At 47.0% G+C, this 16533-nt stretch overlaps 1 protein-coding gene across 4 annotated transcripts in view; it reads left to right on the top strand.

The window, feature by feature from the left end:
• Nucleotides 1-4032: 4032 nt before the first annotated feature.
• Nucleotides 4033-16533, top strand: part of UBE2O (ubiquitin conjugating enzyme E2 O) — a 63761-nt gene continuing 51260 nt past the window's right edge. For all 4 annotated transcript variants that reach the window (XM_035301850.3, XM_035301849.3, XM_008997779.4 and 1 more), the window contains exon 1: nt 4033-4503. In XM_035301850.3, the coding sequence (XP_035157741.1) occupies nt 4063-4503 (441 nt within the window). In that variant the 5' untranslated portion in view covers nt 4033-4062. The remainder of the gene's footprint in view (nt 4504-16533) is intronic.

The raw sequence follows: 16533 nt of genomic DNA, 5'->3' as shown, positions 1-16533 counted from the left end.
CCCACTTAGTGAGGCCAGGCCAGCTCACTTTCTGGCAGGCACATTTGTAAATAAGTGAAATTCTCCCAAGAAATAGCTCTATTCCCCATGAAAGGCTGGGTGATGGGGCCATGATAGGAAAGGGTTTCTTTATTAGGGAATGAAGTTTTTTTCCTCCTTCCTATGCCTCAACAATAATTAAAGTAAAAACCAAGCAGAAGCTTCCATCCACGCTTACCCTGCTAGCCAGCCTATACACATGGAGACTGTGTCTGGGCACCCAGGGAAGGAGTCAAGCTGCAAACCTTATTCAGAGCATCTTGGGTCTGAATGAGGTCACTGAAAGACACCATCAGATGGGTAGGAATTTACTGAGTCTCATTTCTCAGAAGGAGCTCAGATGCAGTTCAAACTGGGGGCACTTGAAAGGATTTAGAGCAGCCAAAGAGTATAGCTCTGTCCCAGCTTTTTCAACTTTTGGGTGTTTGTCAGAGGGAAGATGGGAAACTCACAGAATGGAGGTACAGGTTCTCAGGCCCTTCACATCCACTAATATGGTACTTTTCTTTTCTTTCTTTCTTTCTTTTTTTTTTTTTTTCTCTGAGACAGAGTCTCACTCTGTCGCCCAGGCTGGGGTGTGATGGTGCAATCTCGGCTCACTGCAACCTCTTTTTCCTTTGTTCCAGCAATTCTCCTGCCTCAGCCTCCCAAGTAGCTAAGACTACCGGCGCCTGCCACCATACCCAGCTGATTTTTATATTTAGTAGAGATGGGGTTTTGCCATGGTAGCCAGGCTGGTCTCGAACTCCTGACCTCAGGTGGCCCACCTACCTCAACCTCCCAAAGTGCTGGGATTACAGGCATGAGCCACCACGCCTGGCCTAATATGACACATGATTGAGCTCCATCCCTATGCCAGGTACTGTCCTAGGCACCAGGTTTACACACACAAATATGACATGATCCCCACGATCAAGGGTTTCGTCTAGTGAGGGAGAGATCAGTGTCAGAAATCAAGGACTCTTACCTACAACCTGGCAGTTTCCTGACAATCTATTGAAAGCACTTAGTAGAGTACCTGCCAAGGAGTTATAGCTCCATAAGTGATAGCTATTATTAGCCATTATTACAAGACGCCGCAGAATAAACACAGCACATCTTCCATGAGTGCCAATATAACTCAATGATTAGGGAGGAAAGGGCATTAGTTTTTACACTAAAACAACTAACACAGGCATACTCTGGAGTACAATGCAAAACTCACTTGATGTTTTGACCAATCAAAAGCAGATTTGATTGGTCGCTGGCCAAGTAAAAAGTGAAAAAAAAAAAAAAGAAAGAAAAGCAGATTTGAGGCTGGGTTCGGTGGCTCATGCCTGTAATCCCAGCAGTTTGGGAGGCCAAGGTAGGCAGATCATTTGAGGTCAGGAGTTTGAGACCAGCCTGGCCAACATGTTGAAAACCCATCTCCACTAAAAATATAAAAATTAGCCTGGCACTTTGGCGGGCGCCTGTAATCCCAGCTACTCAGGAGGCTGAGGCAAGAGAATCACTTGAACCTGGGAGGCGAAGGTTGCAGTGAGCCAAGATCACCCCACTGCATTCCAGCCTGTGCGACTCTGTCACACACACACACACACACACACACACACACAAACACACACACACATACACACACAGCAGATTTGAGGTCTGGACTGCCCTATCCCCCAGTGGGATACATGAAGACATGGACTCCTCTCTGCAAGAGAGTTCTTCCAAAGGAAGCCTACAGAAATAGCATATCTAGAAAAAGCCCTGCCCTGGGAGTGGGGAGACTCCCCAGGTGATTGCCTCTTATCTGAGGCACTGAATTCCTTGGGACCTCTTTCTTCTTTGGTAAAATGAGGTTAAAAGCCCTCTATATCCAAGATTGTGGTAACAAACAAGATAATGTGCATGGAAGTAACTGGCACAATGCCTGGTCAATAACATGTGCTTAATAAATGCTATGTTATCGGGGCCAAGAAAACGGGGCTGAAAGGATCATGGGAGGCAGAACGGAAACTACTATGTTATTGCTGTTTAATCTCCCAGGTCTCTACAGGAGAGGGAGTAGGGACCTGCATCTTTACAGCAATGATTCTAGATGGCCATTCAGCATTGTTGTCTAGGATGGGAAGGCCATGATTTGAGAACCCAGTTTTGCCCCAAAATCATATCCTAACTCCCCTTCAGCTCATTCAGCCCCAGTTTTTTTCTATATCTTAGTATATAAATATTCTAAGATTTGGGTCAATAGACAACCACGCTGAGCCCAATATTACATCAATACTCTATCAGTACTTGGTCTAGGGCATCTTAAGTACTTAAGGTGCCATCTGTTTTGTGCATGTTCTTTTAACTTTTTTTTTTTGAGATGGAGTCTTGCTCTGTAGCCCAGGCTGGAGTGCAATGGCATGATCTCGGCTCACTGTAACCTCCTCTTCCCAAGTTCAAGCGATTCTCCTGCCTCAGCCTCCCGAGTAGCTGGGATTACAGGCATGCACCACCATGCCTGGCTAACCTTGTGTTTTTAGTAGAGACAGGGTTTCACCATGTTGACCAGGCTAGTTTTCAACTCCTGACCTCAAGTGATCCACCTGCCTCTGCCTCCCACAGTGTTGGAATTTCAGGTGTGAGCCACTACACCCAGCCAAGAGTTATATATATATATATATATGTATGCATATTTGAGTCAGAGTCCTGCTCTCTGCCCAGGGAATCTGCCCAGGCTAGAGTGCAGTAGCATGATCTCAGCTCACTGCAAACTCCACCTCCCGGGTTCAAGCTATTCTCTTGCCTCAGCCTCCTGAGTAGCTGGGATTATAAGCACCTGCCACCACACCAGCTAATTTTTTTGTGCTTTTAGTAGAGATGGGTTTTGCCATGTTGGCCAGGCCGGTCTCAAACTCCTGACTTCAGGTGATCTGCCCACCTCTGCCTCCCAAAGTGCTGGGATTACAGGCACGAGCCACTGTACCCAACCCTAGAGCCACCTTTTATATTTTAAAATGGCAACATGGAGCAAAATGTAAGTATAACAGTTCTGCTAGTCTGGAATTTAGTCTAGTCAGGGCGCTTGGAAATACTACAATAATGGTTAAGCTTATTGAAGGAACTATATGCCAGGCACTGTTCTTCTTTATTTAATCCTCCCAATTGCTCAATGAGATGGATATTGCTACTATTATCCCTATTTTACAGATGAGAAAATTAAGGTGAAAATAAGTTAATCGGTGTGCCTATTTTTATCGATTAGTAAATGACAGTGCCAAAAATTGGAATCCATGGCTCCCACTCTTAGCAACCTTACTATGCTACCTCTTGCCATTCCTTCTTGGCTTGAGAGAGCTTTGAACTTATCTAAATGGATTTATAGCCAAACCCATTGGGTCCACTGATCCTTTTGTTACCTTTCTCTGGCCCTCCTTCACCAGCTGCTGGCTCAATCTCTGAGGGGTCACGACCTTCCAAACTGCTTGGAATTCCCGAATACAGTGCATTATACATGTGCTCTATGTATATCTATTATAGCCTTACAAGTTGGAGTCGCTTTTTATCTATTTAATGTGTATTTGTTTTGTCTCCCCAGCCAGACTGTAAACATCTGGAGGACAGGGACAGTATCCTTCTCTTTCTGTAACCCTCGCAGTGCCTGGGGCTAGGCTAGGACGCCAAGGGAGCTCATTAAAAGTTGTTGACAGCCTCTCCACCATCCTCTGCCCCACCCGGACCACTCCCCTCTTCCTCTGTGGCCACCCCACTTCCTCCTCCCGAGTCTCCGCCCCTTCTCGCTTCCTTTTGTTGAATCCTGTTTGCCCTTGCCCCACTCAGTGGATTCCATCCTGCCCCCACCCGCCGCAGCATCTTCAGCGTCCCCTAGCGACGAGGCGGTGGCTCCTAGCAACTGCATCCCGGCTCCCTGACGACGGCGCCACGCAGGGACACGTCAGCGCGCCGTGGCCCCGCCCCCGGCGCCCACTGGCCCCGCCTCCCCGCGCCTCGTTCGCCGCCGCCGCTGCTGCTGCTGCCGCCGCCGCCCGACACTCGCGCAGAGCAGTTATGGCGGATCCTGCAGCCCAGACGCCCGCAGCTCCCGCTCCCACCCAGGCCCCGGCCCCAGCCCCGGAGGCTGTCCCGGCCCCGGCCGCAGTCCCCGTCCCGACCCCGACCCCGGCGCCGGCGCCGGCGCCGACGCTCGCCTCAGACTCGGCCTCTGGGCCGTCCTCGGACTCCGGCCCTGAAGCCGGCTCGCAGCGCCTGCTGTTCTCTCACGACCTAGTGTCGGGCCGTTACCGCGGCTCCGTGCACTTCGGGCTGGTGCGCCTCATCCACGGCGAGGACTCGGACTCGGAGGGCGAGGAAGAGGGCCGCGGCAGCTCGGGCTGCTCCGAGGCCGGGGGCGCGGGCCACGAGGAGGGCCGGGCCAGCCCGCTGCGCCGCGGCTACGTGCGCGTCCAGTGGTACCCGGAGGGCGTCAAGCAGCATGTGAAGGAGACCAAGGTGCGGCGGGCGGGGGCCGGGCGGCGCGGGCGGCAGGGGGTCGGCGGCCCGGCCGAGACCCGGGAGGGACGGCGTGCAGGGCCCTGCCCGGAGCGGTGCCCCTGCAGTGGCCGAGACGGGAGGACAGCCCCAGTGGGGAGAGTATGCTCCATGCAAAGTCATTGCAGCAGCCCTTGGCGCACACGCCAGCCGGGCACTGCTGCCCCGGGACTGGGCGGGCCCTGGGTTTCCCGACTTGAGGGGATTTCTAAGCCATGCTATGCTGTGGTGTCTGCCTCGAGATTAGAGACGTGGACCGACTCCTGTGGGGACTTCTCAGGTTCTGGGGCGCGTTCGGCATTACACCAGTGCGGCGTTTTGCTGACCCCCAAGGAGCTGGGTGCTGCATTGTGCATCCAGAAATGAAGGCCGTGCCGGGTCCGTGCAGGGAGGCCTTGTGGGCATTCCAAAACAAAGATAGAGGTACAAATCCCAGCCGAACCCAAGAAGTTCACTAGATGACAGACTGCCTTATGGTGAAGCCACCCAGCCTCTTTTTGTTTTACACTGCTACCTCATTTTAATTGCTGCGGGGAACTTTGTGAGTAACATCCTCAGCAATGAGAGCCCCAATATGAATAGTACTGGGGGGATTCTGACAGCTGCGACCGGGATTGGTGACTCCTAAGTGCATTTGGACTCCTTGAAAAAAATATTCCAAAACCCTGGTAGAAGAGAGTCACCAATTTGGAAATCTGGAGGGTTTTTCTTGACCTGTGGCTATTAAACAGACCTCAGACTCCCATATGGTTTTTGGGGTGATGCTAGTGAATATGGCAGTTTTACAAAACAAAAGGGCTTGTCATAATAAACCTGACACCTTGAACCAGGGTCTGTTTGGTGGCTTGTTTTCCTGTGTGTGAATTCCTATCAGTAATTGACACACACACACACACCCCTGTATCTCATACTCCTTCTTCCTCTCCTACTTCCCCTCCCCTTCAAGAAAACATTTCTAAGCGGTACTCAGGCCCATGCTGTTTTAGGTCCCTGGGAGGTTGAGAGGTCTGATTTCAGGGGAGGGCACTTTAGAAGTTGATCTGGATTTCTCACACAGTGGGAGACAAAGACTACAGAGGAATGGGGCTTCATGCCAAACTACAAAGGGGTCTGTGGCATCGGCTTGAGCAGGAAAAAAGTCCACTCCAGAGAATAGTGGACTTTTCTTCCAGAGAAGAGCCCGTGATCCATTTCCTAGTGGCAGAAGTGATTGCTGATGCCAGCAGGATCTTTTTCTCACGAATACACATACATCCACAGACACAAATCCACACACAGGACCCTGCTTCCCCTCAGAGAAATGCAAATCAGGCAACAGCTCTGAGACTTGGAAAGAAAATTATCAGTCCATTTGCAAGAGTATTTGGGAAATGCTACTTTTTTGCAGCAGAATGCTGGTTAAAAATTACCCAGTATTGTGTCAGGAAAAGAGAGTTATTGCTCTGTATACTGTGTGACACCAGATGATTGCTGGTGTCATTCTGTGAGTTTTTAAGAATATTTTTCACCACCCATCTACTCTAGCAATTTGTGACTTTTGGAACGCAACTCATTTGACTGCAGCATCCTGTGTTGTGGCCTCCTGCCCTGGCACTCAGGGAGGCAGGCCCAGCTCCCTATTGGGAGCCTCCGTGTTTATCAGTTGTTGTTATCGTCTGTCCTGACTTTGGTGGTTAACTTTGTTTACGATTATGTTCTGTCTGCCTCCTGCACCATGTGTAATTATATGGAATTTGACCCGAAATACCTATTTTGGAGTTAAATAGAAAACAGCGGCTAGGCTCATTGGCTCACACTTGTAATCTCAGCACTTTGGGAGGCCAAGGCGGGTGGATCACCTTCAGTTGATAGTTCAAGACCAGCCTGACCAACATGGAGAAACCCCATCTCTACTCAAAATAACAAATTAGCTAGGCATGGTGGCACATGCCCATAATCCCAGCTACTCGGGAGGCTGAGGCAGGAGAATCGCTTGAACCCAGGTTGCAGAGGTTGCAGTGAGCCAAGATCACACCGTTGCACTCCAGCCTGGGCAACAAGAGAAAAACTCTGTCTAAAAACAACAACAACAACAAAAACCTTTGAGGCAACACTTTGGATAGATTTTGCAGCTGGCCTCCTGTGACTTGCTTTGAATTTGTTGAAATTGGTTTTGTGGCTCCGGTGGTAGTATTTTGTCACTAGCTTCTGGGCTTAGCAAAAGCCAGGTGACATAGGAATTCCAAGGAAGTGGTGAAATGTAATGCCGTTTTATGGGTGGCAAGATCCAGTTCTTTTAGGATTTAGAATAGGTTTTGGAGGGTGGAGTTTATACCTGATCGTAGGTCTGATACTGTGAGCTATAGACACAGGTGACTGATGAACTGAATGACTCCTGGTCTGTTACCACCAACCAGGGTGGTAGGGTGGATCTTGGGACCTTGCAGCACTGTAGCTTAGGATGATTTTTCTTCTCACCTCCTGTTCCTTATAAATTCAAACAAGGTGACAGTATGCTGTAAAGGAAAAACCAGTAGACCAAGATTGACTAATCTAGTTATGAGATTTTAGAACCCAATTATTGATAGAATAATGTAGTGGGAGATTTTTTTTTTAAGTTACTGGTTTATTATTTTTGAGATGGGGTCTCTCTGTGTTGCTTAGGTGGCCTCGAATTCCTGGGCTCACACAGTCCTCCTGCATCAGCCTCCTAAGTAGCTGGGACTACAGTAGTGACGGTTTTGAGAAACATTTTTTTTTAAGCTGCTACCTATTGAAATTTTTTTTGTGTGAGTTTTTTTTTTTAAAAAAAAAAACAGAGTCTCTCTCTGTCACTCAGATTGGAGTGCAGTGGCATGATCTCAACTCACTGCAACCTCAGCTTCGCAGGTTCAAGTGATTCTAATGCCTCAGCCTCCCGCATGGCTGGGATTGTGGGCATGTGCCACCTCACCTGGCTAATTTTTGTATTTTTAGTAGAGACAGCAGTTTGACATGTTGGCCAGGCTGATCTTGAACTCTTGGCCTCAGGTGATCCACCTGCCTCAGCCTCCAAAAGTGCTGGGATTATAGGTATGAGCCACTGTGCACCCCCCCATTGACTTTTTTTTTGAGATGAGATTTCATTCTGTTGCCCGGGCTGGAGTGCAGTGGCGTGGTCTTGGCTCACTGCAACCTCCACTTCCCAGGTTCAAGCAATTCTTCTGCCTCAGCCTCCGGAGTAGCTGGGACTGCAGGCATGCGTCACCACACCTGGCTGATTTTTATATTGTTTCATCATATTGGCCAGGCTGGTCTCAAACTCCTGACCTCATGATCCACTCGCTTCGGCATCCCAAAGTGCTGGGATTACAGGTATGAGCCACTGCGCCTGGCCAGATTTTTTTAATAGTATCTATTTAATGTGGAGTGTTTCATAGGGTGTGGCGTATTTTTGTAGTTTTCACTGTAAGTTGGAGGGAGGTGTGGTATATTTTTGTAATTTTCACTGTAAATTGGAGGGCAATGAGTAAAGGCCTAATCTTAGTCTCAAGTTTTTAGTGAACAGATTTACAAAGAGAGATGAAGGGACTGGGCAGCAAGTCATGTCCTTTCCCTGCCACCTTCATGAAAATAGCAAACAAAGTAAGTTCTTCCATGAAGCTATGGAATTTATGATTGTGTTCCTGAGGCTTCCAGCCACCAAAATTAAGCTTCTTAAGGACTCAGAAAGAGCAAGTGGCCAGTGCTGCTTTATATGCTCCTTCCTTTCTCCTGTCTTCTGACCCCTTCAGCGAGGTAACCCATATATCCACTTGAAACTCTGTCCATCTGGCCCTGGATCTCCTTAGAAGAGGCTTGCCCCTTCCCTATCACTGGTCATTCTTTGAGCAAAATTTTGTAATAAAGCCAAATGCCAGCAGCTGCTTAAACCTTCATGCACACTGGCTAGACATGGTGGGTCCTTCTGGTCTCCACCTGTCATGGTTGGGAAGAACGGCCCCCTGCCAGGAAGGAAGCAGAACTGCTGTCAGTTCAAATTCAGCTTTCGTCTCAGAGGCGAACCGTTTATGCTTTAGCTTTTGTGTGCTTTCTCATCTCTTTTGCATTGTCTTTTGTTTTAAGTTGCCATGACATTCAGGGTTTCACCAGATTTTAGATATAATGCCTCCAAATTAGGGCTGTCTGTGATCACCCTGCTTTTATGAGGCTGTGTGTGAGAAACATTCCTCATGACAGATCCCTCGGGAATTGGCTTTTCAGTTTATTTTTGGTTCCTACTCTGGCCAGCATTTCCATGGGGAAAGCTATTTAGGTGTAGCATCATGGCACGTGAAGTTTGTCTCACTTGTCTAGGTGCCCGGCCCATTAAAAGCAATTGTTCTTAGTGATGTAATATGAAGAAGTTATATAAGGTTAACCATGATGCAGGACTCAGTGAATCTAAATTGCATTTTATTCAGATAGGATCACAGCACATGTAGACTCTTAACAGCTGTTCTGCGATTTTATTCTTTGTCCCTTGATTTTCCCCTAACTCTTGGACCTCAGTGTCTTGATCGTGCTTCTGTCTGTCTGCCGCCTGACTCAAGGGCACTTTCCCCAGATGAGGGGCGCGTGTTTTGTACTGTGATTGGAAGCCAAAACCCTTGGATATTCTTCCTGGCTATCACCTATTCTGAATGACCTTGACCAAGTCACTGCCTCATTTTCTCCCTCTGCAATGAAACAAGGTCTGTCTTCCTAACCCCTGAAATGAGCCTGCACAGATGGAATCACCAGAAGTGTATCTGGGTTGAGCCTAGGATGGCCACTTGGTTATTAGCAGACAGCATTCTGATGTCTGTCAGAGAGAGCCAGCCCCGCCCTTCAGGAGATCATTTCCATGCGACAGAGGGTGATGCTACACCAAAGAGGCACCTTGAGAAGCAAAAGGTGCAGAGGACGGGTTGTGGGGAGGGGGCTTGTTTCACGGGCATAGGAATTCCTAATGGATCATGCTGCTAGTGACCAGATGGATTATAGATTTGAGTTTATTAAACCTCTTCTAGAAATACTCATGAACTTCCTACCTCTTTTATTTTATAAGAAATTCAGTAATGCACATTTAAAGTAAATCTCAGCCATCCTCCAGGAGGGGGATGGAATGAATCTATATGTATGTATTTATGTTGCCAGAGTTGGAAGGTCTCTTTTGAAATCCCAAAAGGCAGGTAATGAGATTTTGAATTACAAGGATGATAGAGTATTGCTTTTGTATTTTAAGATAAGAGCAATCATGATACAGTATACTGTTACTGGTGTGCCAGGCACTCTTAGTGCTTCATCTGTTTACTTAACACAGCAACCCTGTGGTGCTATTATTAGCCCCATATTCCAGAGGAGGAAGCTGAGGAACAGAAAAGTTAAGTAAATTGTCCAGTGTCACACTTCTAAGTGGAGGAACCTCAATACAAATTAAACTAAATGTACTTTGTTCTCACCTGAGAATACTTAAGTTCAGGATTCATAGATTATTACTATACGTGACCGAGTGCCCTGATCCAACATGAATCACAAGCCCTGTGGTTGGCATTAATCATCCCTTCTTTAAACAGTTGAAAGTCTTAGTGTAATAAGAGTTACTACAAGTGAGGAGGGAGGAAGGCGCAGGATGTTGGGATGGGTGGAAGTTGTACCAGTAGGCAGGAGGGAGGGAGATCCTGGGTAGGGAGCAGGATGGGAGGAATACTCCATTTGTGCTGGCGATGTGTGCTTCTGCTGTTCCTCACTTTTCGTTCCCTGACCCCTCAGTCATTCTCAAAATAACTGTCAAAAGCACATTCCATTTCTAGAGAACCTTTGAATGCCCCTCAGTGTTGAATGAAACAACCTCTATAGTCTAATTCATTCCAAAACTGGTTTTATTCCCAAACTCCACCTCCTAGAGCAAAACAAGTATACTGACACTCTGCGTAACTGGAGTTTTGGTGTTGTCTCTGAAGTGGTCAGCATTAGGAGCTTCAGCTTGACCTCCTGTCCCCTCTGCTGCTGTTGTCATTCTCCAGCTGGGAATGCTGAGTCATGAGACAGGTTCAGGAAGGATTCCTTGGAGAGAGGCTGAGTTCTGCCTCAATTTCAGTTTCTGTTTTCTTCAGTTTCCATGTGTTTTGCTTTAGGACGTTAGAGGTCTTTTGCACCTTTCCCGTCTCTATTTCACTTTTAGTCTTGTTTCTCTCTTGTTTTGTTTTTGGTTTGGGGTTTGTTTTTGTTTGCTTGTTTTTTTTTTTTTTTTTTTTTTTTTTTTCCTGTTAAACTGAGAGAAACCTTTTCTCTTTTTTACTACTTTACCCACCATTGGGCCTCATCGAATCCAGTGGAACCTGTTCGGGGCCAGCACTTTTTAAAAGGATGCAATTGTCGTGTGTAACATGAATTGCCAGCACAACAGTCCTGGGCATGTGATCAGTGTCAGCTGCCCCTGGTGGTCGGTCCCCTCAGAGTTGGAGACAGGGTAGTTTTCTGTGTCATGTGGGTTTTCACCCAGGAGGATGTGATCTGTACTGCTTTTCCAATGGAAGCTTTTTGAGTTTCCTCACCCAAGGCTTAGCCTGCTTCTAGATGGCAGTGGGGAGTTGCTCATTTAAAGTGATAATCCAAAGGGGGAAAGTTACAGTCAGGAACGTCTATAATGTGTTTTCCAGTTTATAAGAGGCTGTCACTTATCTCTATAGGATCTCAGTTTTTTTAACTGTAGCTCCTTCCTGAAGCTCCACTTGCCCTGTGGATAGGTGCCCGTCTTGGAGAAGGTCGTGGTTTAAATGCTGCACATCCACATTTACAGCTCTTATTGAGCAGGAGTGCCCATTTAGAATTGCTTCAGTTTCTGGCATTCCAGCCAGCCTTGGGGGGAACTCTCTCAGGAGTCAGGAACCACTTGACATGTTTGGTTACAGCCAGGGAAGAGCAAAATGCTTTTTGGAATTTGTTGTCGTTCGGAATAAAATTGTGTTACTGAATAACCCTCTGGATTTATCTACTCTAAGATTATTTGCATTTGATTCATTCATATTAGCTATACTGTGTGGTTAAAGATTTAATGTCCTTCGACTCAGGCTGACTGTATTGGATCCTTGGGTCAGCTTTGTTCAGGTCACCCCTAGATAATTGTAGGCTGTGCTCTCCTGAGGCAGTATTGTGAAAAGCACATTTTTATGGTTTAAACATTGCAGTCAATTTACATACTACTCAGAAGTATTAGGTGGGCAATAAGGATTGGAATGAATGTCCTTTTGGGTTTTAATCTGGTTCTTTGGTTGGGCGATTTTGAGTTTGTTTGCATTTTTAGAGAGACCACAGCAGCATTTAATGTTCTGCAGCTAGGTCAAAGGAGTAAGACACTTGTGAGGTCACTTTTGGTTTAAATTGATAGCATAACTATACCTGGGAAACAGTCTGGCTATAATTTAAAGTAAAAAATAAAAAATTAAGATACTGAGTCATGCTTGAAAAAAAAAGAAAAGGCAGTCAATCCTACCCAACAATGACATGAAAACTCCCTGCTAGCAAGGACAGATTTCCTGCAGGCACCCTTAAAAAGAGAGTCCTTCATTCGCATCCTGCAAGAGAGCTGGTCTTCCACACTCAGTGGCTCCGGCTCTGATGATATTCTTCCTCCTTTTAATTCTGGTCCTTTTTTTGGGGAGCTCCTTCTGGATGAGGGCAGTTGAAGATAGACGCCTTGACAGGCAGATCCAGCGGACTGTGTGTGGTCGCCCCTAGCGCAGGTGGGAAGTATAGACACACAAATACATCTCCAGAGACGGGAGCATCATGACTTCACATACTCAGTGCTGAAAGCATCCCAGTATTCATGTGCTCTGACTGTTTTATTACTTAAGGGATTTTGAGAGTCCTGAAGTTTGATGACATCATCTTCAAGCCGAGGAAGAAAACAGCTCTCTGGTCCCCCAGTGTGCTTTTGGGTCATCCCAGCACTGTACTGAGGGAAATGGATGTCTGCCTCCACTTATTCATGACCTGCTCACCCCTTTAGTCCTTTTCTGTCTGGCCTCTCACACCACTGAGTGTAACAGCTCCCCTGAAGGTCACAAATGACTAGTGAATTTCTGGTCACTGCATTTGCTGACATTCTTCAGTCCTTGTCCTCCTTTTGATCTGTCAGCCTTATGCTCTGTCACCCAGGCTGGAGTGCACTGGTGTGATCACAGCTTACTGCAGCCTCCACCTCCCAGGCTCAAGCAATGCTCCCGCCTCAGCCTCCAGTGCAGCTGGAATTACACACACACCCGGCTTTTAGAAATGTTTTTCTTTTTCTTTTTCTCTCTTTTTTTTTTTGAGACAGAGTCTTGCTCTGTTGCCCAGGCTGGAGTGCAGTGGCGCAATCTAGCCTCACTGCAACCTCCGCCTCCCGACTAGCTGAAATTGTAGGTGCCCACCACCATGCCCAGCAAATTTTTGTATTTTTAGTAGAGGTGGGGTTTCACCATCTTGGCCAGACTGGTCTTGGACTCCTGACCTCATGATCCACCCACCTCAGCCTCCCAGAGTGCTGGAATTACAGGCATGAGCCACTGCTCAGGCTGATCATGCCATCTTAATGGTATTCGCTTCCCTGGGGTTCCATTATACCAAACTATACCAAATGTTTCTCTTTTTTGCCTTTTGTCTTCTTCCTCTTAACCCTAGATGTGTAGCTTTTCCAAAGATCTGTCTTTTCATGAGTGGCCTCCCTTCCTGTAGCTGCATCTGGTGTCTGTATGTAGATAGGTGACTTCCACATTGATATCACATGCCCAGCTGCTTATTTGATAGCTTCATCGTGCAATGTAGACTTTCTGGGTGTAAAATCTTGTGATTGTGACTGTCCTTCCCATACCCAAGTCCGTGGACTTAAAAAAAAAAAAATGTTTTGGCTGGGTGCAGTGGCTCACACCTATAATCCCAACCCTTTGGGAGGCCAAAGTAGGTGGATCACTTGAGGTCAGGAGTTCGAGATTAGCCTGGCCAACATGGTGAAACCCCATCTCTACTAAAAATACAAAAATTAGCCGGGCATGGTGGTGTGCGCCTGTAATCCCAGCTACACAGGAGGCTGAGACAGGAGAATTGTTTGAACCCAGGAGGTGTAGGTTTCAGTGAGCTGAGATCGTGCCACTGCACTCCAGCCTGGGTGACAGAGCAAGACTCCATCTTGGGGGAAAAAAAATGTTCCCCAACTTTTATGTTTTTGGTTCTGAACTCAGGACTCAACTTTTTAATAGGAAAAAATATTGACTGTACCAAAATGTTGAAAGATCAAGCCAGTAATTACTAATTTCCAACCATTTTGAGTCAGTAGTTGTTAACATCCTGCCTTATTTGCTTTATCTGTATGTTTATGTAAATATATTTCCTCCTGAGTTATGCCTGATAATAACTCCTGCTAAGTTAGTGGCAGGCATGATGATACTTTACCCCTAGATACCTAAGCTTGACTCTTCTAAAAATTAGAACATTTGGGGTCATTTTTAATTTACTTTCTTTGGCCCTCATTCTAACTTGTCATCAGTTCCTTGAGAGGCCTTTTGCATCCTATGCCTGCATTTCCTTTTTACAATCCTGGTTTGCTCTCTGCTTGTCTCGTGCCTGCACTAGTGTAGCCTTCTTTCTGGTCTCCCCACCTCTAGTCCCTCCTTCAACCAGTGAACAGCACTGCCATCAATTGACCTCCCAAGGGCTGACCTCTCAAGTGATCACCTGGATTGTGTCAGGACCCAGCCTCTGATCATGCCTTGGTTGTCATTCAAGGCCCCTCACCTTCGCTTCCTGCTTTATCTCCTGCCTCTTCAGTTGACTGCTTTTCCCCAATTCACTTGTGCTATTCCCTTCCTCTGATGCCCCATAGGACACCTGCATTCCCTCTCCTGGTTGGGAAGCTCCTTGAAAAACAAAGACAGCAAATCCTAAAGCTTGTGTGCTATCGTGCAGATGTTGATTCTTGATCTTCATGAATGACCAAAGTGTGCTCCCTCCCACTTACCTACAAATAGTATTCTTAGTCTTCTTCCACATGCCTTGTAGTCTGTGCTGGAGCTGTATGGGCCCCTTGCTAGACGACTTCGTCTCCCACCCCCCTTACTAGGTGTATTGACCATGTACAGTAATTTATTGCCCAAGCTTGGTTGTTTTAAGAGCACTATCTCTAGAACTGGGACATACGGGCATCTTAATACTAGGAAGAGCAGATTAATCAGAATACATCATATTGTAGTTATTATTTTAGCAACTTCTGTCAGGGGGCTCCCCAGGCAGACTGAGTGCATTGTGGACTAGGCTAGAGCTAGCTAGAGCTGGCATCACCTGTGGTCAAAATGCAGCTGTTTCTGGCTGCGTTTCCCCTGTAAGAACCCTGCCAAAAGCACTTGTCAAATGGCAGATTCCACACATGTAGGTTTCCTGAATGGTTATTAGCATGCTGTCCTTACCTTAGGAGGACGGCTGAGTATGAACGAGGCTCTTTATTGAAAAAAGAATGCCCACCTGACTGCAGATGAACCAGGAACGCAGCTTAGGCTATGCGCTCTGCCTGCACCAAGACCCTTGAGTGCAGGGCCTGGAGTTGCAGTGGCTACGCCAGGCCTATTACTTTGAAGGAGTAAGGAACCATCTATTGATAGTAGTTATAACCACCCCTGTTTATCAGTGGAGGGGGAGGAGAAGTGAAGAGAGCATGAATAAATGGATTCTAGTCCAGCACTTCTCCAAGGTGAATGCCACATGCCATCACCTAGGGTCTCCTGATACAGATTGCCCTAATTCCACTGGGCTGAAAGCGTGTCTAACAAACTCCCAGTGACATTGACGCTGTTGGCTGGGCCTGCCCTTTCAATTGCACAGATGTAGGCCCTTCCAAACCTTGTTGATGTCAGTGGGCTTGTCTTTGATTTGAGGCCTTTTATCTCCCCTCTGCTTATTCTTCTAGTACCAGTGTTAACGAACTGGGAATTGTCCAAAGATGGGCTGCAGGAGGGGCAGGAAAGGGATGAGGCGACCTCATCATCCGCGGTGCCTTAGTGTTAGAAAGGCTTGCATCTTCCTCCCTCTGCATTGCTTGCTGGTGGTTATTGTTAATGCACTGTCGTTGCTAAGAAGTTTCATTGGATTTAATTTTATTTTAGGATGAAAATATAATCGTTGTTGAGTGTAACACACCCAATCCAAGAGGAAAATGATTATCCAGCATTTTAATGAAATTGCTCTCTTTTACCCAGCCAGTGTCAGTGGGTTCCTGCTGAGAGCCAGGCAATATTAACTCACACTTCACCTGTGTCATCTCACTTCCCCTAAAGTGGCCAGTGCCCCATTTTAAGGAAGGAAAGACTGAAACCCAGAGAAAGCTTATAACTTAGAAAGGCCACACAGCAAGTGAGAGGCCAACCCAAATTCAAACTTAGGCCAGTTTGTGCTGCCCAAGTGCAAGTTCTCTTCACTGGCTGCACAGCTGGCCCCTGCACTGGGCTTGGTGCTGTGGAGAGAGAGGCCACCCTCTAGATCAAGGGCCAGCAGAACTTTGTGTAAAGGGCCAGATGATAAATGTCCTAGTGTTGCAGGCTATACTGTCTTCACAACAACTCAGCTTTGCCATTGTAGCACAAAAGCATTCAGAGGCAGTAAGCAAATGAGTGGGTGTGGCCGTGTTCCAATAACATTTTATTTTTTAAAAAAAACAGGCAGTAGGCTGGATGTGACCTGCAGGCTATAGTTTTCCCACCTCTGCTCTAGAAGGATCCTGAAAAGTAGAGCTATAATGTGAGTCACAGCTGAAAAAAGTAAACAGAGGCCAAGCATGGTGGCTCACACCTATAATGCCATCACTTTGGGAGGCCAAGCCAGGCAGATCACTTGAGGCCAGGAGTTTGAGACCAGCCTGGGAAACATGGTGAAACCCTATCTCTTCAAAAAGTACGAAAATTATCTTGGTGTGGTAGCTCACACCTGTAGTCCGAACTACTCAGGAGGCTAAGGTGAGGGGATTGCTTGAGTCCCGGAGGT

This window comes from Callithrix jacchus, chromosome 5 (genome assembly GCF_049354715.1).
Source record: "Callithrix jacchus isolate 240 chromosome 5, calJac240_pri, whole genome shotgun sequence".
NCBI lineage: Eukaryota > Metazoa > Chordata > Mammalia > Primates > Cebidae > Callithrix > Callithrix jacchus.
Note: the sequence above shows the minus strand (reverse complement) of the source record. Positions and strands in the feature narration are given on the sequence as shown.